Consider the following 26,729-nt stretch of genomic DNA (forward strand, 5'->3'; position numbering starts at 1 on the left):
ACTGGCCTGCCCCCCCCCCCCCCCCAAGCCTCGGGCTGTTTTCTCCTCCAGTATTTGCCTGCACCACGCCCTCTGCCTGGAATGTCTTTCTCTGCAATCTCCATCCTTTGCAGATGGCTGCCACTGCCTCCAAGAATCCTGTGGTCCCACCCAGCCAGCACGTGCTGCCTGGCTGCCCCACAGGACAAAGAGTATTTGAACCGCCTGTGGCTGCCACCCCCTTCTATCCCAGGGCAGTGAAAGCACCTTTTGGAACCTTGGCACCCACAGTGCTCCCAGCTGTGTGACCTTCAATGAGTCACTGCACCTCTCTGAGCCTCAGTGCTCTCATTCTGTCCTCCTGGGCATTTTCCCAGGCTCCCCAGAGACTAGTCAGGTCCTAACCTCAAGGGGCGTGGGATGAAGACGGTGGCAGGGGCTGGTGCTGCCCGGGCCGGAGTGAATAAGCAAAAAGCAGCCAGCCTTCCTTCCCTAAGGCTCTTTCCAGCAGACCCTGAACAACCACACGTAATCTGAGCTTTCCAAACTGCTGATAACGCGCCCCTCCCCCAACCTGCACCACAACCCCCTAGGGCTGCACAAGGGTCTGCCCAGCTTGGCTCCCAGGACCAGCGGGGATCCAGTGGGGATCCTCGGTTCAGACCTCCGAGGTCCTTCCAGCGCACCTGCAGGGGCCACATCCTGCCTTTTTGCTTCTCTGCCAGTCTTTCAGGGTCCTCCCACTCCATTCTTTTCCTGTCCCTCTTCCCCTCCTTCTCCCTCCCTCTCTCCCCTCCCTCTTCCCCCTCCTTCTTCCCCACAGGATGCCTCTGTGTAGTCCTTAGAGCTGTCGGGTCCTGGCCCTGCCCCCAAGCCACGCCACAGTCCTCACCGGTCTTGGGGTCCACAGTGAAGTGGTGCTCGCCGTCCAGCACGCTGTACACCAGTCGGGCACTGCTGCCATACGTGGGGTCATCCGCGTCTGAAGCCATCACCTGCATCACCGACGTGCCTGGGCCCGGGGGACCAAGCAGGACAAAGGTCATTCCTGGCTGCTGTGCTTGTTCCCCAACCCCTCTGGAGGGCCTCTGAGTGCCAACCCACTTCCTGACCAGGGCACAGTGTGACCATGGGGTGGGGTCGGGACTCAAATCTCCCTTGGGTGGCTCCTGGCTGCAGGACTCCCGCAAGGGAAGGCAGCCTCTTTTGCTCTCCACTTCATCGTCAGCAAAATCCCCGGCCTGTGCTTAGCCAGGTTGAGGGGCTGAAGTTTGAACTCCCAGCCCTGGGGCGGGGGTGCGGTGCAGAGCTAGGACATGCACATCTCGTATCTGTATTCCTGGGTTCAAGTTCTTGCTCTGCTTCCTGCTAGTGCCCACTCTGGAAGGCAGCAGGTGATGGCTCAAGAACTTGGGTCCCTATCACCTGTGTGGGAGATCCGGATTGAGTCCCCAGCTCCTGGCTTCTGCCCAGCCTAGCCCTGGCTGTTGTGATCATTTGGGGGATTGAACCAGCAGATGGGAGATCTCTCTTTCTCAATCTCTGTCTCTCTGCTTTTAAAATAAATATAAATAAATAAGTAAAATTATTTAAGAAATAACAAGGGGCTCTTAGTAGGCTCTCAATAGTGGCAACGTCCCACTGTCACCAGTAAAGGCCATCACAGTCGGAGTCAGAGCCAGGACTGGAAACCAGCCACCCGCCTCCCAACCTCTTTCTACCCACTCCAGCCTCTCCCGATTCCTCCAGGGACCTCTGCCTCCAGTGCTCTCCTCCACAAGGGACAGCCAAGCTCAGTGGGGCTCTGAGGCTGGTGTTTCTTGGCCCCTGGCAGGAGGGAGGCAGTGTCGGGCTTTCCCTTTGGAAAACAGTTGGCTGCAAGCCCTGGTGCCCTCCCCGCCCCTCCCCCATGCCCAGACAGCCCCTCCCAGTCACATACATGCTTCACATGCTCAGCACGCAGGCTGCTGGGGAGAGTATAAATTGGATAAAAGTCCATCAAACTGTGGCAATTAAGTTATTGATTTTCGACGCTGCCTCATTAAACTGGGAGCTTCTCTCGGCCTGTCCCAGAGATGGCTCTAATTTGACATCATGTTCAATTTGACGAAAGCTAGACCGAGTGGGGGTGGGCGTGAGGGTGCGGGAGGGGTCAGAGAGAAGGGCCAGGAAAGCCACTTGGCCCATGTGCACCTTTCCAGAGAGAAGGCAGTGAGGTGGAAGGACTAGAGGGAGTCTGGGGGAGGGGAGCTCAGGGTATGACCCAAAGGGGAGGCATAAGAGACCCTGTTTCAGGGAGATGCCCTCTGCTGGGCACCCTCTGCCTGGCTGGGCACCTCCCTGAGGCTGGGCTGGGCTCCTTGGACCAGCAGAGGGACATGCTTGGAGGGGAGGCCAGCTCACTGCCTGGCTAATGAGTGGGCCAGGAATGCTACTGCAGCAGTTCTGCTGAGTCCAGCCTGCTGCCCGCCTTTCCCGCCTCCAGCCTGGGGCCCTCGATCATTCCAGACAGACACATGCATTTATTTTTCACTCTTTTGCATTTCTCATTTCCCTCTCCGCACACCCCCACCCCAGCTGGAGCCTCCTAAACCGGCCCTGCAATGCACCACTCTCTTTGGGGGCTCCAGCTGCACGTCAACCATGTCAGAGTTGCCTGGAGAAGAGGGCTAGCCAAGCTGCCACCTCCTGATGCTTGGTGCCCCAGGTGTCTCCTGACTGCACACCCAGCATCACCGGCCTCTTCAATCCTTGCTCTCTGATCATGGAATCTCAGAGAGGTAGAATGGGCCACTCCAATATTACAGGGGAGGAAACAGCCCAATCAGGGGAAAACCCTTGACTGAAGGCACAAAGCGAAGAAGTGGTAGGATTTGAATTCAGGACTCTGTGATGCCAGAGCCCTTCTGGGGACAGCAAAGGGTCAGCAAAGGCACAGTGACCTTGGGTCGGTGGCCTGGCATACTGTCACAATCAGTGATGGTGCTGACACTTCGTAGAAGTTTGGTCTAGGGTAGATTTGCTCTGGCAGTTAGCATGCTGATTGGAGCACACACTTTCCATGCTGGGAGTGCCTGGCTTTGACTCCCAGCTCAAATTCCTGATCCCAGCTTCCGGCTAATTCACATTCTGGTAGGCAGCTGCGATGGCTGGGCCCCTGCTACCCCTGTGGGAGACCTGGGTCAGTTCCAGGTTCCCATCTTTGGCCCACGAGCCATTGTGGTCATCTGGGGAGTGAACCAGCAGATAAGACCTCTCTGTCTCACTCTGTTTCTCAAACAATTTTTTTTAATGATCATGGAAAAACAAATGAGGAGATGAGTATTTTAAACAAAAGGATTTTGAACTTAGGCATGTCACGAACTCTTGTATTTCAGTCTCCTAAGAGAATTTTGAGAATTCAAATAGATTTCCACATTCAGCACCGAGGACAGCGCCAACCCATGCTAAGAACTCAATCAACGCAGGTTGCTGCTGTAGTCTTGAGAGACATGGTGGCCTGCACAGTGGCACAGCCCTGCTTCTCTCACAGAGGTTTTGGAATGGGAGAAGACACACAAAGCATTGGGCTCGGGGGATGCTGGATAAAGAGCGGCTGTTGTGGCTGTTAGGAGACAGGGTCTCCCTGTCACTCCCCCTCTCCTGTTTCCCCACCCCTTGAGCAAAGCACAATGCTGGGCTAAGTGACTCCCCAGGGGCATGGCTGAACTCACTCACTCACTCACTCTCTCTCTCCCTGGCTGCATCCCAGGAACTCCCACGGGGATGATGGAATCATTTCCCCAATCCAGGATTCTTTATTGCGGCCATTACAGTTAATGCCGACATGGGACAGTGGAGGGTCAATGATTCACCACTGGCTCCCAGGCCCTACACCCCCTCCCACCTCCTCTACCAGTCAGCCCCCAGCATTGGCAGATAGAAGGGGATGAGGCTGTGGCTGCTGTGGGACCACCTTGTGGTCATACCCCCAAGATCAACAGTTGTTTTTTTTTTTTTTTAATTTTACAATGCACCAACATTTCCAGTCTCTCCATCAGATCACATATCCCACTATCTGTGACATGGATGAAGATATCATTGTGATATAGGTGGTAGAAAATGGTCAACCATGTACTCTGGGGTGGAGGGCCTGGCGTGGGCGTGGGAAATGCATGGATTTGTAGGGTCTGTTGATTCCCAAGGTGCAAATGCTCCCACTATGTTCCAATTTCAGGCTACTAATGTGATATCAACAGGTTTACAAAACTCCTGAAAATCAATATGTGACTGTTGTGAGATGAAGCCCATAATTAATTTATGGAATTATTCAACATCAATAATAATGATAAATTCCACTTATTAAATAACTACTTTGTGCTAGATGCTATGATATAAGCCCTTTATCTTTATTATCTTGTGGAACTTACACATTAAACCTTACAATAAACTGCTAAGATTTCCACTTTGGGGCTGGCATGGGGGTGCAGTAGGTTACTCCACCACTTGTGACACCAGTATCCCATATTGGAATGTGGTTCAAGTCCTCACTACTCTGCTTCTGACCCAGCTCTCTGCTAATGCCTGGGAAGGCAGCAGAAGATGGCCCAAGGGCTTGGGTTCCAGCCACCCATGTGGGAAATGAGGATGGAGCACCTGGTTCCTGGCTTCAACCTGGCCCAGACCCGGATGTTGCAGCCATTTGGGGAGTGAATTAGCAGATGGAAGATCTCTCTCCCTCTGTGTGTATGTCACTCTGCCTTTCAAATAAATAAATCTTTTTAAAAAGATTTCCACTTTGCAGATGAAGAAATGGATGAGTAAAGTTAAGTACCGGCTGAATGGCCTCACTTATGAAATGAGGTAATGTGCTACTAAACTCTCGGGATCATTGTGAGAACTCAAATAGGTTTCCATGTTCAGCACCGAGGACAGTACATGGCCAGCTTCTTTTGGGAAGGAAGTGGAGAGGCAGAATTCTAACCTAGGTGAGTGTGATGTATCCTGACTTACAGATAAGAGGAGGGGTCGATTGGAACAGAAGTAGGTGAGTGAGAGAGGGGACATTGCAAGAAAGGAGAAGAGAAATGAGTAGGTGGCAGCCGGTTCAAGGTCAGACGTCCAGAAGAAGGGCTGGGATGGGTGGGGACAAGGGATGCTGTCCATGGTGTTGATGTCCAGTCCTATTAAGCTGCCAAGAGTCTCAATGCAGGCGGGAACAAGGGTTGCCTGTCTGGTTCTTGGCAAACAGGATCTTAGGGCCCAGGGATCCATTTGGAATGTTAGATTTGGAAAGGCTAGTCCTTGGAGAGTGCAGAAATCAGTGGTTCCCAACCTGGCTGCACATTAGAATCTCCTGGGAGCTTTAAAATAAAACTGATGCAGAGACCAATTAAATAGGACTCTTGGGGTGGAGCCCAGGCAAGGTTATTTTTACAGGCTGCAGAGTGATTCTAAAGTGCCTCCTGGGCTAAGAACTGATGCTCTCAGCCCAACTCCTGATGGTCTGATAAGGAAACTAAGTCACGGAGAGGCTTGGTTACTTTTCCAAGGTCACATCATTAGTCAGCCGTAGGGAGAGATCCCAACCCAGGTCTGCCTGGACAGAAGGGTTCCCTCCCAGGCCCACCAAGCCTGTTCTGAGATTGATGCCCAGGGGATGGAAGCCAGGAAGAGGCATTGGAGCCCCTGCTGGCTGGAGTCAGTGTGAGATGCTGGACACCCCTCAGGGGAGACACTCCTCCAAGGAGACTGGGTAGGCTTTGGAATCAAATCCCACCACTTCCTCACCCTGTGCTCCAGTCAGGTCTCTGCCTGTCTGGTCTCTTTCCTCTCTTGAGCATTACAAGGGCTCATTCAGCCTCTCTGGGACGCTTGGAGGATCAGAGATGATGGTTTAAGTGGCTGGACATGGATGCTCGAGACAAGCTCCTTCCTTTCTCCTTTCTTTGAGCAGTCAGGAGGCAGCTGGGGCTGCACCCCTGGCCCTGAGTAGGAGACCCCTGGGTGCTGAGCGTCGGGATGGAGGGCATTGGCCTCCCCTGCATCTCTGCTTACCTAGTGGCTCTGACACCACGGAGCAGAAGCAGGACCTAGGTAGGCCCTGGCTCCCAGGCCAAAATCCCTTCCTTTTTTGTCCTTTAACTCTGTTATCTGTGAGGTGCAATTGCAGCCCCAAACTTGGGCTCCAGAGTCCCCAGAAGGAGCCCCCACCTGAGTCCAGGAGCAGGTGCTGCTGCAAGGAGTGCAGTGGACACAAATTCCCGTTCTAGACCCGTCCTCGGCTGCCTGCAGGAGAACCACCCGACCTCTTCAGGCCTCAGTTCCCTTCCTGCAAAATGGAGAGAGTACTTTCCTCTTCCTGTCCCCCGGGAAGAGATGAAAGAGACGGAGCACTCTGGAAGAGAACAGTCCTCCGCCGAGGTGACCAGGCATCGCTGTGATGAAGATGCTAGCAATTATCATCCTGCTTCTCGCCTACCTCCCTTTGCTGCCCTGCTGGGCCTGGGGAAACCCTACGCTCACATTTAGCTTCTCAAACATTTATAAAAAATGAGTCCCACCCCCTGCTGCTGCCAGCACTGTGTGGAATGCTTTGTATTAAAAATTAAAAACCACTTGTCGAGTCCCTGAGAACGTTCAGATTACACAGGAAACAAACTGTCCCCCACGCCCCTCCCAACTCCCTCTTAGATCATCACTTATAATGCTTGCTGGCTGGGCTGGCCTTGACCTTGCTTCCGGCCGCCCAGCCGGGGCAGCCTAATGTAGATGAATGACACACAGGAGACGCAAGAAAGTGGCTGCGGGGCTGGGGGTGGGGGTCGCAGGCTAGAGGGGAGGTGCAGGTCCAGATACAAGTGACGAAGAGAAGGTGGCACAGACAGGCGGGGCCAGAACACAGAGACTCAAATGAAGCAGCGGGGGTGGGTGGGGCACGGGAGGGGCGAGGAGCAAAAAGGCCCAGTGAGATGAGGTGAGGGACCCTGGTGTTGGAGACACACTTCTCCAGAGGCTCCAGGGAACGCCTGGACATGCTCCCCTGCCACTTTCTTTCTTCATGGACCCGGGCCTTGCACCTGCCAGGCCAGGCGGCCCCCCTATGAGTGTTTGGGTGTGCGCCTACTATGTCCTTTGGGGGAGAGGGCTTCCCTACTATCCCAGACTGGGACCCGCAAGCTCTTCTGCTACTTCAACACTAACAAGAGGCCCTGCCCCACTGACTGGTGACCTCGTCCATTTGGGTCGGCAATATTTCAAGTATCCATACAACATCTTTCGGCCCATTACAGAAAGTAGGCATTCGTGTGCTTATAACTCAGTCCTGCTCACTCACTCTACATCTATAGAGTTCCTACTCTGGTTAGACCCTTGGGGACACAGTGGCAGTGTGGGTACTGGGCCCGGCCTGGACAGGGTTCTTCCTGTTCAAGAAAAGACAACAAGATGTGGATGTGCCCCTCCTCACCCAGATTTCCTGGGCCAAGGGACCGGTTCCAAGGGCTGGAGCCTCTGCTCATCTCCGCCACCTCTCCCCCCCAGTGAAAGCTCCTGTCCTGTTCTCCCCAACCTGGGTGGTGAGAGCCAGTGCCGTTGCTAGGCAAGGAGATATTGCACATATAGATCTTCCCGGACTTTAATTAAAAACATCTTTAGAAGTTGTCTCTGCAGAGGCCAGCGATTGATTCCTGGCTTGGGCCTGGGGGCTGCTGAGCCACACGCTCTCCAGCTGCAGACGGGACGATGGTAAGTTCCCAGCCTGCCACCGCCCTGTCCAAATGAGCCCCTCGGGCAGCCCGCTGCCTCCTCTCTGCCCCCATCCTCCCAAGCACTGGATTCTGGCGTCAGACGGCGTGCTCTGCTCTCCCAATTCTATTTCCCTGCCCCTCCCGAGCCTCAGTCTCTTTAGCTGTAAAATGGGGGTGTCAGCACTCAAGAGAGTCTCTGGGAGGAAGAATTGGGATGAGGGATGGGAACATGATTTTCCAGCTGTGGGGTCCTGTGCACGAAACGCTCGTGAATATCCCCCCCGCGCCCCGAGAAAGCCCAGGGGGCCATGGCTGGGAACGCGTGCTCAGGTTGCAGGCTCTGGGTCTGCTTCCCGTGGCAGCTCGGTCAAGCCACCGTTCTCTCATTGCGTTTATTTCCACATCGGCAAAATGAGGACAGTAAAACCTGCCCTGCTTATTTCTCGGGATTGTGAGGATAAAGGGAAATAGCTCTGTGAAGGCAGTGTTGGCTGATAGCTGTTATTTAGCGACTGTCCCAGGAAGCGCGGGTGTACTACCAAGCAGGCGTCTCCTGTTCGCCACAGATGCTGTGCACAGAGGAACAGAACACAGCGGAAGTGGCTGCAGCCCCGCCCCAACCATTTCCATGGTCGGTTGAGCCGCAGCCCTCCCTGGCCCGGCAAGGCCCACTCTATGGTGTCTTGGCCACCACGTTCCCCCTCCTCGGCTTGCGGCAGACATCACTAATCCATTGCAGCATTTTTTTTCTGCTGCGCTGCAGCGAGATCTTAGACACCCCGACACTCCCCTCCAGCCGCTACCAATAGTTCAGATCTGGCACAAGTGAGGAGAGTGACCCGGCAGCCCTTTGAGGCCAGGCCCAGCGTCCTGCTCACCCGTGCAACACCACACGCCTGGCAAAGCGCCACGTACATGGGAAGCTCAATACTTGTTCACTGAATGAGAAGTAGCTGCTTATTTCCCGTGTCCTGCAGGGCCATCTATAAAGTAGGTGCTAACGTTTGCTGAGTTGGAAGGGCCTCATCTTGGCCCTTCGGAGCCAAGCGCACTGGAGGACCTGCTTATAACGGGCGCTCATAAACATCTGCGGGTTTAATTCAGTTCCTGCTGCTTACGGCCCCTGTCGTGCCCAGAAGAAAGCAGTGAGTGCACGCCGAGTTCAATGTCTCATCTCTGTGCCCTCTGTGCCGAGAACAGAGTCTCGTACGCAGTTGGTTCACTAAGCAGGTGGAGTCGAGCCGGGTGAGGTTCTATCAGGGGCCCTCTGAGAGCCCCCTCGCTGTCCCCCAGTCAGGTGGTGACGCCTCAGGGATCATCCAGGTCAGCTCTTCTCCACCAAAACTCCGTCCCCTGTTGACGTCATCCAGCCCCAAGCGGTAAATCGCCCCTCTCTGCTGCTGGCTTCCAATGCCCTGTCTCTAAGGCCCGGCTCTCTCAGGTCCGGCCTTGTAAGTCCATCTGTCCCCTTGACATCTCCACTTGGGTTTCCAGGAGACATCTTGATCGTAACGTGCCAGGAACAAGCTCTGCAAACTCGCTCGAACAGTCTCCTTCTGTGTGCAGTTGCTCAGGCCCTGACTTCAGATCGCCCGCGTCTCCTCTGGCTCTCACTCCCGGTGTGCAAGCCCTCACCAGCCCTGCTGGCTCCACCATCAACGGGCACCCAGATGCCACCTCTCCTCGGCACCTGCCACCATCCACCCTCGCCTCCCTGCTCCCACCCTCGTCTCCTAGAGTCCGTTTTCAACATGACAGCCAACAAGTCATTTTTCAAAAATACCAGTTGGTTCACATCCATCCTCTGCTCCCCCTCTCAGAGTACAACTGCGAACCTTTGCATGGCCACCAAGTCCTCTGAGGGCCGGCTTCTGGCACCTCCTCTGTCCCCTCACTGACTCGTCTTCAGCCTCATGGCCCTCCCTGTTCTCCCTCAAACATGACAAGCACGCTATGCCTCAGGACCTTTGCACCTGCCGTCCCCTCTGGCTGGAACAGCCCTCTTGCCACACGTGTGGTCCCCCAACCAGCAGCACCAGCTTCACCTGGGAATTTGCTAGAAACGCAAACAATCCTAACAGCCCAGATTTACTGGGTCAGAAGTTGAGGGGGGAGAGAAGCAGCAGTCTGTGTTTTAACAAGTCCTCCCACTTGAGAACCACTGCTTGGCATAGCTCGCTGGTTTCTGCCCTTCGGGTCTTTGTCCATCCTCTTATACAGAGAGGCCCGAGGCCAGCGCTGTGGCCCAGCGGGTTAGGCCGCCACCTGTGACGCTGGCATGCCCTGTACACACCGCCCCACTTCCAACCCAGCTCCCTGCTCCTGTGCCTGGGAGGGCGGCAGAGGACGGCCCGAGTGCTTGGCGTCTGCCACCTGTCCGGGAGGCCTGGATGGAGTTCTGGGATCCTGGTTTCAGCCTGGCCCAGCCCCAGCCATTGTGGCCATTTGTGGGATGAACCAGCAGATGGAAGTGCCCCCCTCCCCACGCCCCGCATCTCCATCTCTATAACTCTGCCTTTTGGTAGATAAATAGATCTTTTTAAAATAAATAAATAAAAAGAGAGGCCTTCTCTGGCCCTGTATGGAACAGGGCACCTCCCCCCAGGCAGCCCCAGTGGCAATCCCACAGCTAGGCTCATCACACATGGTTTCTTCCCGGTCTCTCTCTGTTCTAGGATTCGCCAAGGCCGGAACCACACCTAGCAGGTAGTGGGCACAGAGTGAGCACCTGCAGCCAGAGCGCGCCCCCTCCAGGCTCACAAGGGAACTTGGGGCCCAGACAGGGGCAGGGGCTTGCCCAAGGCCACGTGGTGGGGTGGGGCCTCCCAACCATCCCGGGATTTGCTTGGCAGCGATAGGCCCAGCGTGGCAGCCGAGCCCCCCTCCTCCAGTGCCTGCTCCACGCGGCCGCCCTCGGCTCCCGGCTCACTTCCTCCTCTTTTATGCTGGGAGGGCTTTAATTTGCGAGCGTTGCCGCCTTTCATGTTGCGGGCTGCGTCCCTGCTCCCTCTGATCTCGGAGCTGCCCGGACCCGAGCCGCTTGTCGGCCCCGCCTCCCCAGCCAGATCAGGAGGCTCAGTAATTGTGACTGATTTTCAAAGCCGCCCAGAGTCTCTGCCAGCACCCAGCGTCGCAGCCGCTGCCCCTTCAAAAAGTTGTTCAAATGAAATGCATTAATTTAATTCCTGCCTCCCCCCTCCCATCCTGGGTTTCCCTGGCGTCTGTCTCCGGAGTGGAATTTGAGAGTTGCTGAGCTGGGACTCCCGCTGGGGTCTGGCTCTGCCTCCTGCCTGGGGAGAGCCCCTGCCCTGGCCTCAGTTTCTCTTCTGTGAAGCCTGGGAGCTGTGCTCAGCGCCCGGCTCCATCCCTGACATGCTACGGGATTCTGGGTGCCCCCAGCCTCAGCGCTCCCATCGTTCAGTGGGATGCTCCCCCCTCTGCGCCCCCTCCCCCAGGAGTCCCCGGCCCCAGCCACTCTCCTCTGTGCCACAGAGGAAGAGTTCACAACTTCCCCGGGCCACCTCCTCACTTTGCCTCGGCCAGGCCACAGCTCCCCTGGAGTCCTTCAGGGCCACATTCCCTTAGGACAGAGTTCCAGGCGGGGGCAGGGCCCGCAGTGTGACCTTGCCAGAGCCCCAAGGCCCCCACCTGCACAGCTCATGTCTAAGTTCCTGCCCGGCTCTGAAATTTGTCTCAGATGTATCTCTGTTGCCCCCACCTCCGCTGGACCTGCACGCCGGCCGGGTGTTCAGGGTCTCCGCTCAGCCACCCAGCGAGTTCCCCCAGAGGAACTCCTTCGACCTCAGAAATGGAAGTCCCACCCATTTCACTGCTCAGTTAACATTCCAGCAGCCATCCTTGAATTTTCTTTCTACACAGCCGACCGGTGAGCAAGGGCTTTCGGCTCTACTTTCCACAAATGCCCCGAAGCCTACGTTTCAACACCGCCCCTGGTGCCCTCTGGTTCCAGCCCACCGTCTGTGCTTCAGGGGGCACGAGACCCCGTGGCAACCAAGTCAGACCATGTCATTCTTCTCAACAAGGCCCTCGGCTCACTTCCCAGCCACTCCATCTCACAGGCAAAGAACGCCCTGGTTATGGTCTACAGGGCTGATGATCTGGCCGCCTTGCTACCTTTGGGGGAGTTCAACCCCAGGGCCTTTGCATGTATGGTTCCCTCTGCCTGGAATGCTCTTCTCCCGGGGCCCACACCCTCACTTTCTTCAGGTCTTTGCTTCAGTGTCTCCTCTGCAGAGGGGCCTGTGAGAACTAATATTCTACTTGATCACTTGCTCACCGTCTGCCTTCCTCAGCCAGAATGGGCCCTGCGGGAGTGTAGGGAGTCTTGCCTTTTCACCACTGGGACCCCAATGTCCAGCACACAGTAGGTGTTCAAACATAGCTGTTAAATGCATGAATGCATGCGCTCAGACAGGCACACAGCACATCCCTCGCGTGCACAGGCCTTGAAGTGCCCTGGGCTGCCACACACGTGCACAGCTGTGCACACATGTGGAACGCGTGTGTTCCTCAGGCACACACGTGCACCGGCCAACACCCACGTTCCCGCCCTTGCTGTTCCCTGTTCTCCCGCCACCCCTCGCGTCCCCCATTCTCTTCAGCCTGCATCTTCCTCTTCCTGGCTGCCTACCCTTGTATATATCCACCTGCCAGGTTTGGCTCAACCTGGTGACGCCGGGGCTCACTGCACCCTGCCCCAAGAACCCAAGAACCCTCGGCGTCTGACACGGGTGAGGCCAGAGGGAGGGCCGGAGAGAGGCAGAGCCAAGCCTGTGGCCACAGGGAGTCAGTGACACAGCACGGGCTGAGACCTGGGGGCCCACGCGGGGAGGAGAGGTGGAGTCATCCAGCCTCCAGTCCCTGGGTCTGATTGCTGTGTGGACAGCAGGTTCCAAGTGTGGCTGTGTCTGAAGTCTTTGTGCTTTCTTTTTTATGTGCACAGCAGCGTGTGAGCGCATGGCCACACCTGGGCAGGTGCACCTGACCCTGCACCTGGGGCTCAGCCAGCTCCACGCGAGCCCATGGCCCCAGGCGCCTGGGTCCTGGTGAACTGTGGCTCCCTCGTGGGCCGTGAAGCGAAGCTGTGTGGATATTGCTCAGGTGAGTGGGCGGGCAAGCCCGCAGCTGCACCCCGCGGCCGGGCCCCAGGCAGTAAGGCCCGGTCAAGGCTTTGGCCTGTCTGTGCCTGTGCAGGGTTCATGTGGCTGTGTCTGGCCGCGAGGCTGCGCCCGTCCCCTGCGGCCGCTCCTGGGTGCGGGGCGAGCCTGTGTGTAGCTGGGCATGCAGAAGGGACTGCTTCTCTATGGGGGTTGTGGCCAAGGACCACCTTGGGTCTGTGTGTAGCTGTTTCCATGAAGGGCTGTGCCTGGCTGTGAGACACATCTGGATGTGGCCTGTGGAGGGGCCATGTCCCTGAGCTGGGCTGTGTGTGACCGTGTCCCAGTGAGTCCACGTGCAGGTTCATATCCGGTGGGGGCCGTGTCCACGGCTGTGACTGGGGCCCGGCTCCGGCTTTGTCCAGGGGTGCAGCTGTTGCCCGTACCTGGCCATGCCTGACCCTAGTGGACACCTGAGCTCACATGGAGACCCTGTGGGCGACCCTGCCCCTCCCCCGAGGCTCGGCTCTGCCCCTCCCGGCAGTGGCACTCAGGAGCCAGCGCGCACCCCCCAGAGGCACACCCCCCCAGGCCCGCGGCCCACCTGTGGGAGAGAGCTCAGCCACGCTGCCAATGTAGGGGCCGTGCAGGAAACGGGGCTCGCTGTCGTTGATGTCCTGCACCTTGATAATGAACTCTGACTCGGGCTCCAGCAGCCGGTTGGTGGCGCGATCCCGGGCCTGGGCGCGAAGCGTGTAGAAGGTCTTCTGCTCACGGTCCAGCCGCTCCATGGCGTGGATGTCGCCCGTCAGCTCGTCGATCAGGAAGATGGTCCCGGCACCCTCACCCGAGATGGTGTACTTGATGGCTCCGTCCCCCTCATCCGAGTCCGAGTGGATCTGCGGAGGCAGAGAGGAGGGTGGCTGCCGGCTGCGAAGGCGGCTCTCTCGGCCTCCTGCCTGCAGTCCCACCAGGACCCGCTCCACAGCCAGCCCTCCGGCAACAGCCCCAGGTATGCGAGGGGGCACTGAGGCCCGGAAGCCACACTCGCCTCACTCTGGCCTGGGCCATCTCCCCAGCCCTCTGCTGCTCTCCCTGTTCCAGCCCCACCCCTGTAATGTGCCTTCCACTCTGTGCCAGGCTACCAGCCTCAGAGCCAGCCCCGGGCATGCTCTCCCCTGCTTGCAACCCTTCCGTGGCTCCCTATTGCCGCTGCAAAGGAGTCCAGAGCCATCGCTTCATCTCTGCCTTTGGCCACCCAGAGCCCCCAGGCTCCTGCTCACAGGCTCCTGTCCTTATTTCTCAGCCCCGAGGGTCCACGCCCCCTGCAAGGCGTGGCCAAATGCCACCTGCTCAGAAAGCCTTTCAACATCCCCCATCTCCCAGTGTCCCCCAAGATCTCTCAGTACATCAAGCATCCTCCTTATCATGTTCGGCCTTGTAGGATCGCTGTAGCCGGTGCTTCTGAAACCTGACCATGCATGCAAATCACCTGGGGGCTTGTTAAAGCGCAGCTTCTGCCTCAGCAGGCGCGGGGCGAGGGGGAGCTCTGAGCTCGCGCAGGTAACGAGATCCCAGGGTGCTCGCGCAGGACCTCACTGTGAGGTCCAGGTCCACCTCTCCCTTGGCTCCAACCCTCAAAGGCTCATGGGGGCACCTGCCCCACCTTGGAAGATGGACTTGGCATACGGAGGGGGCAGGGGCGGAGAGGCAGATTACAGGAGCACCTACTGGGTGCCAGGCTAAGCACCTACTGGGTGCCAGGCACACTGGTCTAGTTCAGACTATTTATTGACCTATTTTAAAAGATTTATTTATTTATTTGAAAGGCAGAGTTACAGAGAGAGGGGGACACAGAGAGACTTTCCATCTGCTGGTTCACTCCCTAAATGAATGCAATAGCTAGGGCTGGGCCAGACCAAAAGCAGGAGCAAGGGGCTTCCTCTGGGTCTCCCACATGGGCAGGGGCCCAAGCACTTGGGCCATCTTCAGCTGCTTTCCCAGGCCATAGCAGGGAGCTGGATCGGAAGTGGAGCAGCTGGGACTCGAACCAGCGCCCATATGGGAGGCTGGTGTCGCAGGTGGCAGCTTTACCTGCTCTCCGCAGCACCGGCCCCAGGACTCTTTTTAAACACCCTATTACAGCAGACTTCGCTGTTCTGATTTTACCCATCCCCCCCTTTGTACTGGGATCGGAGGTGTGGGACAATTTCTCAGGGTCACAGCGATGCGGGAGCTGCCTGAGCAGCCTGGGCTGCGGCGCTGGAGCGGGGCTGCCATCCTCTGGGGGCTCCAGGAGCTTCTGCTGGCTCACGGCAGTCAGGACGGCAGCTCCCTCCAGGAGGCGCTGAGGGACTCACGGAGCTGAGAGCCCTGGAGGCCGCCTGGTACCAGCAACATCCCCAACATTTAACAGGCAGCCCGGCGGGGCCCTGCCCAGAGCGATTTTGCAGCGGAGGCCCTGCTGGGCCAGGCATGGACCCTCCGGCTGCTGACTCCGAGGGGCCCCGAGGTGGGGTGCGGGAGAGGACAGACTGTCCCCTGCAGGTGTGAAGGTTTCTCACCACTTCACAGCCCGCCCGGCTCCATCAGCTGGGATCAGCCCTGCCTGGGACACAGTAAGAGCCCAATGCGTGGCAGCCGTGGCCAGCGTGTTGTTATATCGTATTATCAGAGGCGTTAACTGTATAGAACCGGCATTTAATCCAGGCACCACCAGCAGGCTGCTTTCACTGCACTGGGCTCTCTGGGTGGAGGAACCAGCTCTGGCAAACACAGACACCTGAGACCATAGCTGCCGACGCCCACATCTCCGAAGCAGCCATGAGCAGAGGGAAGTGGACCCCCAGGAAGCCGGGGGCCTTGGGTGGGTCCCTGCTCCCTGCCTCTGTGGCCACGGGGAGCAAATGAGAGAGTCTCTAAAGCCCCTTCGGGGCCAGGGTGCTGTGTGGACCCCAGACTCCCGAGCCGGAGAGAGAGCAGGTGTGGACGCTGTGGTCAGGAAGGGATGGACGCTCACCCCTGCCACGTAGGAGGAGCCGGGGTGTAAATTCTGCTGGGGGAACTTTGTGTCTGAAAGGTGGATTATAGAAGTGCCATTTGGAAGATTGAATGGCCCATAAACATTTTCATATTTCATTAGCCGATTAATGGGCATCTCTCTCTTTTTGGCGACTCTGCTGATTCTCAGCAGAAATTGCAGGGAGTGAAGGGAGGCGTCTGGTGGAACCTTCCCGGGTCCCCGTCCTGTTATAGATTGCCCCAATTAATGCCCGTCCTGGGCTCCACCGAGAAGCCTCCTTCCTGTCCAGTTACTGTTAATAGATTTCTCATAAGTGGCTGCATTGTAAAAACCTCATAACTCAGTTTAATGCCCCCAATAAAATTATCTCAGGATGTCGGCCCTGAATCACTGGCCGCGCCGGGGATGGGGAGACCCGCCTGTCTCTCCTGTTTGCTGTTAACGCTTGGCCCGGGGAAGGTGAGCTGGGACAAGGTGGATCTGTCTCCCCATGGGGGTGGGGGCTGCACCCCCTCCCAGGCAGAGCCGCTGTGCGCTTGTGACATCGGCGAACATTTCTGAGCAGCATGGAGGAGCAGACGCCGCCTGGAGGGCTTGCTGCAACGCTACAGTTGTCGCAGCCTTTGTCATTGCCCTAGGAAACATCACCATTCCCATTTCTCAGATGAGAGAGCCGAGGCACGGAGGGAAGAAGGCATGTGCTCCGTCCCACAGCGAAGTGTTGGAAGCCACGCTTCTGACTCCACCGCTCACCAGTGTTGGTCACTCTACACACACACACAACACACACACACACACACCAGCAACCAGAGCAAGCCCGCCCTGGGGCTGGTGTGGTGAGGATTAAGTGAGAGCAGGACCCAAGCACCGTGCCCTGGCTGCTTCTTTCCCTCTCTGTCTCCTGGGCTGGCATCAGGTCTCCCTGACATTTCTAAGTCAGGCCTCGGCCAGGGCTCACTTATCAGCGAGGGTGAGGCGCGGGGAGGCGGGAGTGGAACCAGCGGTGATGTCATCCGTGTTCTTCTGTGAAGTCTGACACGGAGCTCACACTGGGCCCGGCGGCTGCTCTCCCAGGACTGCAGAGTCGCACAGGGCTGGTCGGCCTGGGAGAGAGCAAAGAGCTTGGAGCCGCGGGTGTGGGCTGCCTGCCCGGCCAGCCTGGGCCCTGGCTCCGGCAGGCATGGAGAGGGGGCCTCTGGCTCTCAGAGTCTCAGCTGTGGGTGGAGGTGGAGGACGGTGCGCTCCTTCACTGAGCACCTACCCCAGCGGACGAGCTTTGCAGGCTGTCTGCGGAAGTCACCTTGACCTTGGGGAGGATGTGAACGTATCCCCACTTTCCAGGGCAGGCCACTGAGTGTGGCCCAGGTCAGCGTGGCTGCAGAGGGCGGGTGGTGCCTCTGCAGCCTCTCGGCTTGCTTGGGGGGCAGGGGCCTCAGCCCCAGTCTTTCGCCCGGTTGCGGGCTCCGTGGCTTCTTCTCTCTGAGCTTCCATTGCATCATCTGGAAAAGAGTGTGGGAGCTTTGTTGCTGGGAGGAGCCGGGGTCGGCGTCAGCTCTGCCGCTGCCCTGTGCTTGCGTGGCCTCCGTGTGGGGTTGATTTGCTGCCTCACCGATCCTGAAGACTCACAAGGTAACATACGGGAGCTCCTGGCACGTAGTAGGTGCTCAGTGTAGCTGGGTTCCCTCCCCTTTTCCTGTCCTGATCCTGGGAGGGGTTGTGGGGTCACAGTCCCCTCATCTCCTGACCTGAGAACCCCAGACTCAAATCCTGGTACGCTGGAGCTCCTGGGGCCATCACGCAATTCCCTCTTGTCTTTCAGACCCAGCTCATTTCCTCCTCCAGGCAGCCCTCTCAGATGCCCTCCCATTGGGCTGCAGAGCTGTCACCCCACTCTGTCCCTATGCCCCACACACAGGCCCTGTGTTCCACACTCCCCCGAGTCCCCAGGGCATGGACCCCCTGCACGTGCGGGTGCCTGACACGGGGGAGCGGGAGAGTCGGATGTGTGCGTGTGTGTGTGTGTGTCTGCAGGCACGTGAGTGCGAGGTTACACGGTGAACACACAGCCGCTCATCTCCCTTTCCCTGGCGCCTACTGAGTTAATAATGAAACACATGACCGTCTTTGGAACTCCCCAACTGTCTCCTGGGATTTCTGGAGGCCCCAGTCACTGTGACCGATCCAGGCACACAGGGGCTCGTGTGCTGCAGGTACGGGGACCATCACCTCACCGATACCTCACCATGACCTTGTGAATCAAGGTCATTTTCTCCCCATTGTATAGATTGGCAAACTGAGGTCCAGAGAGGGTCCACAGCTAACATGAGACAGTCCCTAAGTCTGTCTGACACCACAGCTGGGGCTCTTTCCTACATCAAGTGAGGCCAACTCAGGAGAGGCAACCCCCTCCACCCCTTCCTGCCCCCCCTGCCCCCGCCGCCGCCACACCCCAGCCCTTGATCATAAACAAGGAGAAAAACACGGGAGTGACGGCTTCTCATCCCAGGGGGCTAAAAAACGGGATTTACGAGGCCATTAATTACTTCCTCCTAATTAAATCAAAATCAAATGCGAGCAGAGGTACGTTTTCCTTATTAAAGACAATTAAACGGACAGCGCAGCTACGCAAATAAAATGAGTCCGAGATTTAAACGGAAAGCAAATCAAATAAAAAAACCTCTCCCAGAGCGTGAGGGGTCTGTTCACGCCTGTGCTACTCGTAAACCAGGAGTTCATCAATTTTCTTTAAATATTAGCAACTTAATTAAATCTGCTCTCCTCCCCACTTTAATCCTGCCGTATATCTAAAATAGATCTCACCGCCCACAGGAGTCGGTCCTAAGTGCTGACCCCATAATTCTATCTTTAAAAAAAAATTAAAAATCCTACAAAATCCACATCCAACTGACAGAAGCCTCGGGGGAAATTACAGTTCGGAAAAGGGATTAGTCAAAGTACCCAGATCTTCTGGAGATGCTGGGAGGGTGCTTCGAGGGTGGGTGTTGTGCGAAGGGGAGGGGAGAGGGTGGGCCAGGGGATGCCAGCGGGGCAAGGCCGTGGAGGGAGCTGGGGGGAGGGTGGTGACTCGGCGACAGCGACAACCTCGCGGCCCAGCGGTTCCTGTGGGTGTGGACAGGAGCCTGGCGGTGAGTGATGGAGGAGGCGGTTGTAAAATAGGTTACCGTTGGGCGCCCGGGGTTCACTGGTGATGGTGCTGTTGCTAAGCTACCTTTGGAATCCGACAAGGACCGATGCTCTGAGCAGCTCCCTGGAGTGGGGGAGGCGGCGGGTGGGGGGGGGGGGAGCCAGGAAGCAGTGAATTAACTGGAACCGTGGAGAAGTCCTTTCTCCCCGAAGAGCAAGAGAGAGCGTGGTAGGAATGCGCGTGTATGCACAGCCCTTGTGCACATGCGGGGCTCAGCTGGAGAGAGCACCGGTGGCTCCTGGGAGCCCATGCTCCTCTTCCTGGGGTGGTGAGGAACCCGGAGAGCAGGTTGAAGGCCTTTGGGTTTTGAGGCAGGGGGTTGCGGTATCCTGGTTTGGGGCTTGCTTCTGCGGCAGCCATTGGGATATTTATAACATCATTCCTGGGCCATACAAAATGGTCAACTTAAAAATTAGCCTGCTATGGGTTTATTGAGTTCCAAGGTTGTCTTGGTGGGGCCAGACCAAAGGGTTTTGTGGGCCTCATACAGCCCGCAGGCGGATGCTCCCCACCCCCTGGAGAGGGTACGCTCAAAGTGACGGCCATATCAGGCCAGATTTAAAACCATCAAAGCCACTACCTGCCCCACAGGGGCCGGGAGCCGGCCACTGCACTGGGTTCTCACCCTGCGCTGACAGACTCACTCGCTCACCGCAGCCCTTCAGGGTGGGTCCCAGCAGGAGCCTTGCAAATGGGGAAATTGAGGCACGGAGACGAAGATGACCACGAGCAGCAGGGCCGGGGTTGGAGCCCAGGCAGCCCCGGAGTGCGCACAGCACCTCTGTATGAATGTGTGCGTCTGGCAAATGTTTGCAGAGGTGGGAATGGCTTCCTCCCTGCAGGGGGCTTGTGCAGAGGCGGCCTGGGGAGGCAGACAGCAGGGGCTCAGGGAGCAGGCGAGGAGCAGGCGGCAGTGGAGGCCCCAGGACAGTGGGGGCAATGCTGAGGGGTTGCAGCGGGGCGAGAAAGACCCTCCTCCCCGAGCCAGCATGATGCTGGGCTCCCAGCAGACGCTGAATGTCGGACTGTGGCAGCGGGCACAGAGCCACAGAGCCCGTGCCGGGAGACCGGGCTTCCTGGGTTGGTTTTGTGCGGCACGGCGTGATCTTTGCCTCTGGGCCTCGGGCCCTTCTTGCAATGAACGGACTTAGCAGGGCCATCCAATCACCGACAGCCGATGCTTCAGGGAGATGGGTGCGGGTTGGGCTCAGGCCACAGAGATGACTCAGGCCAAGATGGGCACTGGGGAAAGCAGTGAGTCAACAACCTGGTTTTTTTTCATCTTTTCAGGATGTGGGTGGCTGGGGGGCCTTCTCCAGAGCCCCCGCTGCTGGGCAGACAACGGGGCTGAGGGGCCTGGGGGAGCCTCCCACTCCGACATTGATCAGAGCCCACGGGTCGGAGCCCTTCCTGTCTCTCTGGGTCTTCCTGGATCAAAGCCTTTCCCAGCCTGGAGTCCTTGGAGAGGTCTGAAGAATCAGGCTAAATTCTTCCTTCAGGCTTAAAAATGGCAACTCGGTGGAGCTGGCATTGTGGTGCAGCAGGTAAAGCCGCTGCCTGTAGTGCCGGCATCCCATAATGGCAATGGTTCGAGTCCCAGCTGCTCAACTTCTGATCCAGCTCCCTGTTTATGGTGCTTGGGAAAGCAGTAGAAGATGGCCCAAGTCCTTGGGCCCCTGCACCCACGTGGGAGACCTAGAAGAAGCTCCTGGCTCCTGGCTTTAACCTGGTACAGCTCTGGCCATTGGGTTCATTTGGGGAGTGAACCAGCGGATGGAAGATCTCATTCTCCCTCTCTCTCTTTCTCTTTCTGTAACTCTGCCTTTCAGATAAACATATAAATCTTTAAAAAAAAAACAACAACAAAAAACAAAATAGCCGACCAACTTGCACAGGCTCCCATTGTCGGAGCCACTGCCCCACCCATTCTGTGACTTTGCCCCTTCTGACCTTGGCTTCCTCACTTACAAAGGCAGCGATGATGTCTACCTCGCCAGGTAAGAGTTAAGCACTGGACGCAGGAATAACAAAAACATCAGAGAACAAACCAGCGGGGGGCCGACACTTCCCACGCTGTTACTGTTTTCTTCTTTGGTCCTGGACAGCCTGAGGAAGCGGGCAGCATGACTGGTCCCGGGGCCCATGGTGAATGGGTTGCAGAACCGGGCGGGCCTCACCCTCAGGTGTGCCTGTCTCCAAGGCCCGGGTCCTACCTGCTTCACTGTTAGCCACTGCCGGGCCGTGCGTAGCCCCCTGCCCCATGCCACCAGCCCTGCCACCACACAGCCCTGCCGTGAGTCAGTGGTCCCTGGCTCTGCCGCGTGGGTGCTGGCTACTCTGACCAAGACCTTGAACCTGTCTGAGCTCCGCCAGCCAAGTCCTCGCTGTGCTCAGCGGTGGCTGCCAGCTCCAGCCACCAGCATGGGGGGAGCACTGCTGAGGACGGGGGCCCACTGTCTCCAGACCAGAGAAAATCCAGGTTTCCTGCAAGGCAGGCCCAAAGGCGGATATCTAGACTTCTCTCTCCGTCCAGGATCCTGATCCCTGAGACTCAAAACCGCGCTGTCTTCAATTCGTAGACTCATTTAAGCACAAGGGAAGCCCCGGAGCTGGTCTCCCATCCACACATCTCAGCAACAGTCAGAGAACTGATTCTGGGGACAACCCCACTGCCATGCCCTACAGTACCCTCCACTCCTACACCTCAACGGCTGACACATCTCCCAGTAACCAGCCCCCTTCAGGCTTCCACGTCCCCAGCAGCCTGACGAACTCCTACTCGTATGTCAAAGCCCAGTTCAGGTGTCTCCTCCTCCATGAAGCCAGCCAAGAGACACCACTGAATGAACACCTACTCGGCACCACTTGGGCTTCTGATGCTCTCGTGAGTCTCCACCAACCCTGGGGAAGCCCCGAACAGCAGAAGCCGGGTCTTGCCTCTCCGAAATCACACGAGCGGCCCAGGGACGGGGCAGAGTGCAGAAGTCCATCTCAGCTCCGTCCACTCCCAGGCAGCCCTCTCCAGCCAGGCTGGCTGGCGTTTGCTCAGAGGGATTGAGTGGGCAGCTCTCATCCGTTCTGCCTGAAGCACTGAGCAGTTACCGGTGTGCACAGGCCTGGGCAGATGGGGAAGACGCACACTGACGGCACAATCATACACATACATGGTTAAGGTGCTACGAAGGGGGCCGGCGCTGTGGTGTAGCAGGTAAAGCCGGTTCAAGTCCTGGCTGCTCCACTTCCGATCCAGGTCTCTGCTGTGGCCTGGGAAAGCAGTGGAAGATGGCCCAAGTCCTTGGGTCCCTGCACCTGTGTGGGAGACCTGGAAGAAGCTCCTGGCTCCTGGCTTTGGATTGGCCAATTGGAGAGTGAACCAGCGGATGTAAGACCTCTCTCTCTCTCTCTTGCTCTCTCTTGCCTCTCCGCTGTGTAACTCTGACCTTCAAATAAATGAATAAATAAATCTTTTTATAAAATAAAGTGCTATGAAGGAAAGGCACAGGGGCCTCTGCAGGCACCCAGCCAGGGCATCTGGCCAGCGCGGCGTGGCCGGTAGGCTGCGGGCCCCTGGAACGACTTCAGCAGGACTTCTTAGGGCACCAAACTCCCAGTGGGCTGCGGCCGATGAGTCTGGAGGGGGAGGCGATCTCCGCACCTCCGCGGGCCATGGGATGGGCCGTGGGCCTGAGCCCAGGCGGCAGGGAAGGCGTTGACCGCGAAATGTGTGCAGAATCGACCAGACCCGTGAGCTTGTGTCTGAATCCCGTGGGCATCTCCCCATGCGATGTGCTGGGTTTACTCACCAGCCTCTCTGAGCTGCCAAGGGGAGCGGATGAGAGACAGGCGTGGGGGGCGTGGGGGCGTGGGGTCGGGGTTCCCGACCAGCCAGGGAGCAGCAGGCAGGAGGCGCCCAGGACCCGTGATTTAGACGGCAGGGGCGTGGGGGTGGGGGCTTCCGCTGCAGCCGCCCGTGCGTGTCCCCGGAGCCCTACTTTACCTTGCCCACGTACAGGGGCTCCGTGCCCGTGTACTCCTCCACCACGAAGAACTGGTTCCACACCCAGCCGCGCTTCACGCGGCCGGCGCCCAGCGCGCCGTCCTGCCGAGCCCCGGGCGCCGACGGCGCGGGCGTGCCCGCCGCCCACGGGCGTCCCAGCAGGGGCGGCGGCGGTGGCAGCAGCAGTAGCAGCAGCAGCAGCGCGGGCGACAGAGCGGCTCCCGCCAGGACTCTCCTGCCGTCGGGCCGCGGCCTCATGCTTGCCCTGCGCGGGCCCGGGCCCAGGAGCTTGGACGGGAGGCACCAGGGCGCCGCCGCTCGGTCGCACGGCAGAGCGGCGCCGCGTCACATGGTGGCCAAGTCTGCAGCCTTGCACACCGTCCCAGGGCGGGGGCGCCCGGCTGGAGGGGGCGGGGGCGCGGCCACGCCCGGGGCATGGACGACCTCGGGGGTCCTCGCCCGCGCCCCCCTCGCCGTGCCGCGGCCGGATCACCAGGCGGCCCCTCGGCGGCTCGGACGGTTCCGGTGCGCCATGGTCCCTGCGCAGAGCGGGTGCGGGCCGGCGGGTCGTGCGCGCCTGCTTGCAGAACTAGGGCCCGTGCTGATCCATCTGGGGCCTGCAAGAGAACCAAGAAACCATGGAGGGGGCGCTCTGTCGAGGGAGGGCAAGAAGGGCCCGCGTTTCACCCTGTGGGTACCTCTCAGACGCGTCCTGTGGGCCTGGCGTCGTGCGCCGCCCTGTGCGTGACCACGGTGTGCCGGGGCTTCTTGGAGCCCATGGTCTGGCAGGTTGCCCCCTACCCCCCACCCTCGACTCCCACCCTCCTCCACCCTTCCTGCCCCTCTCACGGGCCCCTCCCTCCCCAGGGGTCCAACCCCGAACCCCAGGCACACGGGCAGGGGCGGGCACAGTTGCCTCAGCTCCCAGGACCACCCTCCCCTCATGCTTCCAGACAGGGCCTCCCGGAGCCCGCGGCCACTCCTGCTCTGCCCTGGCAGCACAGGGAGCACCCGAGTGCCCTGTGGCGCTGGGCAGGGGTATGGCCCCTCTGAGCTTGCGGCTTCCCCGAGTCCGGAGACCCTCTCCTCCCTCCGGGCCAGCACAGCGCTGCAGGTCAATCCATCTCTCCCTCCCGCATCAGATCCTGCTTTCAGCCAAAAGGGATCTGAGGGACTAACGCCTACTCAAGCCGTGATGATGACTAATGGCTTAATGTGGGTGTTTACAGGGGACAGGCCCGCGGCTGTAATGGAGGAACTTCGGGCACGGGCGGAGTGAGTGCAGGTGAGGAGCCTCCCCCACCCCCTGCCACGCTCAACTCAGCCCCGTCCTAAAACTCAGCTCCACCCAGCTTCAGCTCCGTGCCAGGCTTGGCCTGGATGCCAGGCACGAGGGTGGATAAGTTCACAGTTCAGCGGAGAGGGAGACGAGCCAGCCCCCAGGAACAACCGAAACCCCTGTGGGGCCATGAATGTGTGTGGACACTGGGGACCTGCGGGACTCAGGAAAGGGAGTGGGCGCAGGTGTTTGGGAGGGGGAGATGGGGGAGAGAATCGGGGCTGCTTCGGGGAGGAGGAGCATCAGAGCCCCCCTGGGGGAGGGGGATGAGCGCTCCCGGCCAGGGGCAGGTGCATGTGGGCTGCGGGTGGTCTGGCTGGTTTGGGGAGTTGGGGGGAAGCTGGAAGTGTGTGACTGGGCAGAGGTGTGAGGGACACTGGCCTGGTCCTAGCTGGGTCTTCCTGGGGACAAAGGGAGTAGCCGGGTCTCTGGGGAAGAAGGCCACCCCTTCAATCTGGCACTCCATGGGCACTTCTCATGCTGTTAGAGACGTGACAGGCTGAGGGGTGGTGTTTTATGCCCATTTCGCAAATGCCTAGCAGCCCAGGACTTCTCCCCAGTATTGGCTCCAGAAAGTCTTTTACATTTTTAAAAGATGTATTTATTTTCATTTTACTTGAAAGGGAGAGAGAGAGAGAGAGAGAGAGAGAGAGAGAGAGGAAGAGAGAGAGAAGAATCAGTCCTCTGTTTCACTTCCTAAATGCTCACAAGAACCAGGGCTGAGCCTGGCTGAAGCCAGGAGCCTGGAACTGAATCCAGGTCTCCCTTGGGGGTGGCAGGGACCCACGTCCTTGAGCATCACGTGCTGTCCGCCAGGGTGCGGGGTAGCAGGGAGCTGGGATAGGAGTGAAGCTGGGACTGGAACCCAAGGCACCCGTGTGAGATGCTTGCCCCAAGCCACGCCTAAACCACCGCACCAACAGCCGCCCCAGGAATTCTTTATGGGAGGGGTTTCAGGGTGAGGAATCCTGGCTGAAGAATGGGGTGGTCATGAGGGGCGGGCTGCATTTCTGGGGTGCAGGAATGGGAGACGCCAGCCATATGGAGGGAAGAGTGGAGGCAAAGAGTCCTCGGGAACCTGAGCTCAGCCGGGTCCAGGGACCTGTGGCCCTGCCCTCGCGCCCCGGCCCTGTGGCTGAGCCTGGTCACTCGGGTGGGCCCCGCCCGGTCAGCCACGCACGGCTCTCCCTGAGCTGCGCCCGTGCCCCTGGGGACCCAGCTTTGATGGCTCCCATTATGGCCTGGCTGGTCGTAATGAGGCTGGAGTTATGGGCGAGGGGGAGGCGCCGCGCCGCAGCCTTCATTTCCTGGAGCTTATGACTTCCCTGTGCACACGGCCGTGGGAACGGCTCCCCCGGCTCCGCCAGGCAGCGCCAGGGCGCGTCCCAGCCCTGCAGGGAGGCCGGGGGAGGGGCGCATCAGAGGAGGCTCCGGCTCTGCAGGGGGGCGCCGGGAGAGCCCCCAAGGTTTGTGGCACTCCGTTTTGTTCTGCCTCCTCCCCTCTGGCCTCCCTTTCCTTTAGTTCTTTGTTGATAGCACCTTTTACGAGAGGAGGGGACTAACCGCAATTCAGTCATTCATTCATTCATCAAACACTGCTTGTGCCTACTACAAGCAGGAAGGAAATGCATTTCATTCATTCCTTCGACACACTTGGAAAATCACTTCTCCGTGTGAGCCTGCAGAATGCCGTCAGATACTACACATCAGGCGGAGGCACATCTCTGCTGATTCGTCATCTACGCGACTTCCCAGCCCCTCCCCAGACGCCAGCTCCTGTGTGGACACAGCCATCAGCAGAATCGAACCCTGGTCCCCAAGGATCCCACTTTGTGGTTAAGAGACTGGAAATGAAGGAATGAACCCACAAGTCACGTGTTCAGGAAACTGAAGCCGGACAGAGTGTGGGAGGGGGTGACAGAAGCGATGGAGTCTTATTATGGACAGGATATCCGGGCGGACCTCTCAGGGGAGGTGACGTGTGGCTAGGCTGGAGGGATGAGGAGCAGGTATCAAATACAGCACGTGCAAAGGCCCAGAGGCTGGGACAGGCTGCGGGGACCCTCAGAGCTGAAGTACAGGAGGAGGGGTTGGGAGGTGTGGATTTTGGGGTGCTGAGGGGAGAAGCCCCCTTGGTGGAAGGGCTGCCCAGGACGAAGGGCTGGCATCATAGCCCCACTTTACAGAGGGGAGTAAAGCTCAAGGATGTCGCCCAGAGCCGCGTGGCAAGGCGTAGGCACCTCTGCGGAGTGGGAAAAGGGGCCCCTGCGAGTGGACATGGCTCGGTTTGGGGGGCACCTGTGCAAGGGCAGCTCCCTCCCCCACCCCCAGCACAAGGCTTCC

General features: G+C 58.5%; 1 protein-coding gene across 1 annotated transcript in view; it reads right to left on the reverse strand.

Moving 5' to 3' along the window:
• CDH22 (cadherin 22) overlaps positions 1 to 23,305 on the reverse strand; it is a 66,059-nt gene extending 42,754 nt beyond the window's left edge. The window contains exons 1-3 of the mRNA XM_062202385.1: positions 23,048 to 23,305; positions 13,428 to 13,722; positions 872 to 991 (exon numbers count right to left, since the gene is read on the reverse strand). Coding sequence (XP_062058369.1) covers positions 872 to 991; positions 13,428 to 13,722; positions 23,048 to 23,305 — 673 coding nt within the window. The remainder of the gene's footprint in view (positions 1 to 871; positions 992 to 13,427; positions 13,723 to 23,047) is intronic.
• Between the last annotated feature and the right edge of the window lie 3,424 nt (positions 23,306 to 26,729).

Source organism: Lepus europaeus, chromosome 10 (genome assembly GCF_033115175.1).
Source record: "Lepus europaeus isolate LE1 chromosome 10, mLepTim1.pri, whole genome shotgun sequence".
Classification (NCBI taxonomy): domain Eukaryota; kingdom Metazoa; phylum Chordata; class Mammalia; order Lagomorpha; family Leporidae; genus Lepus; species Lepus europaeus.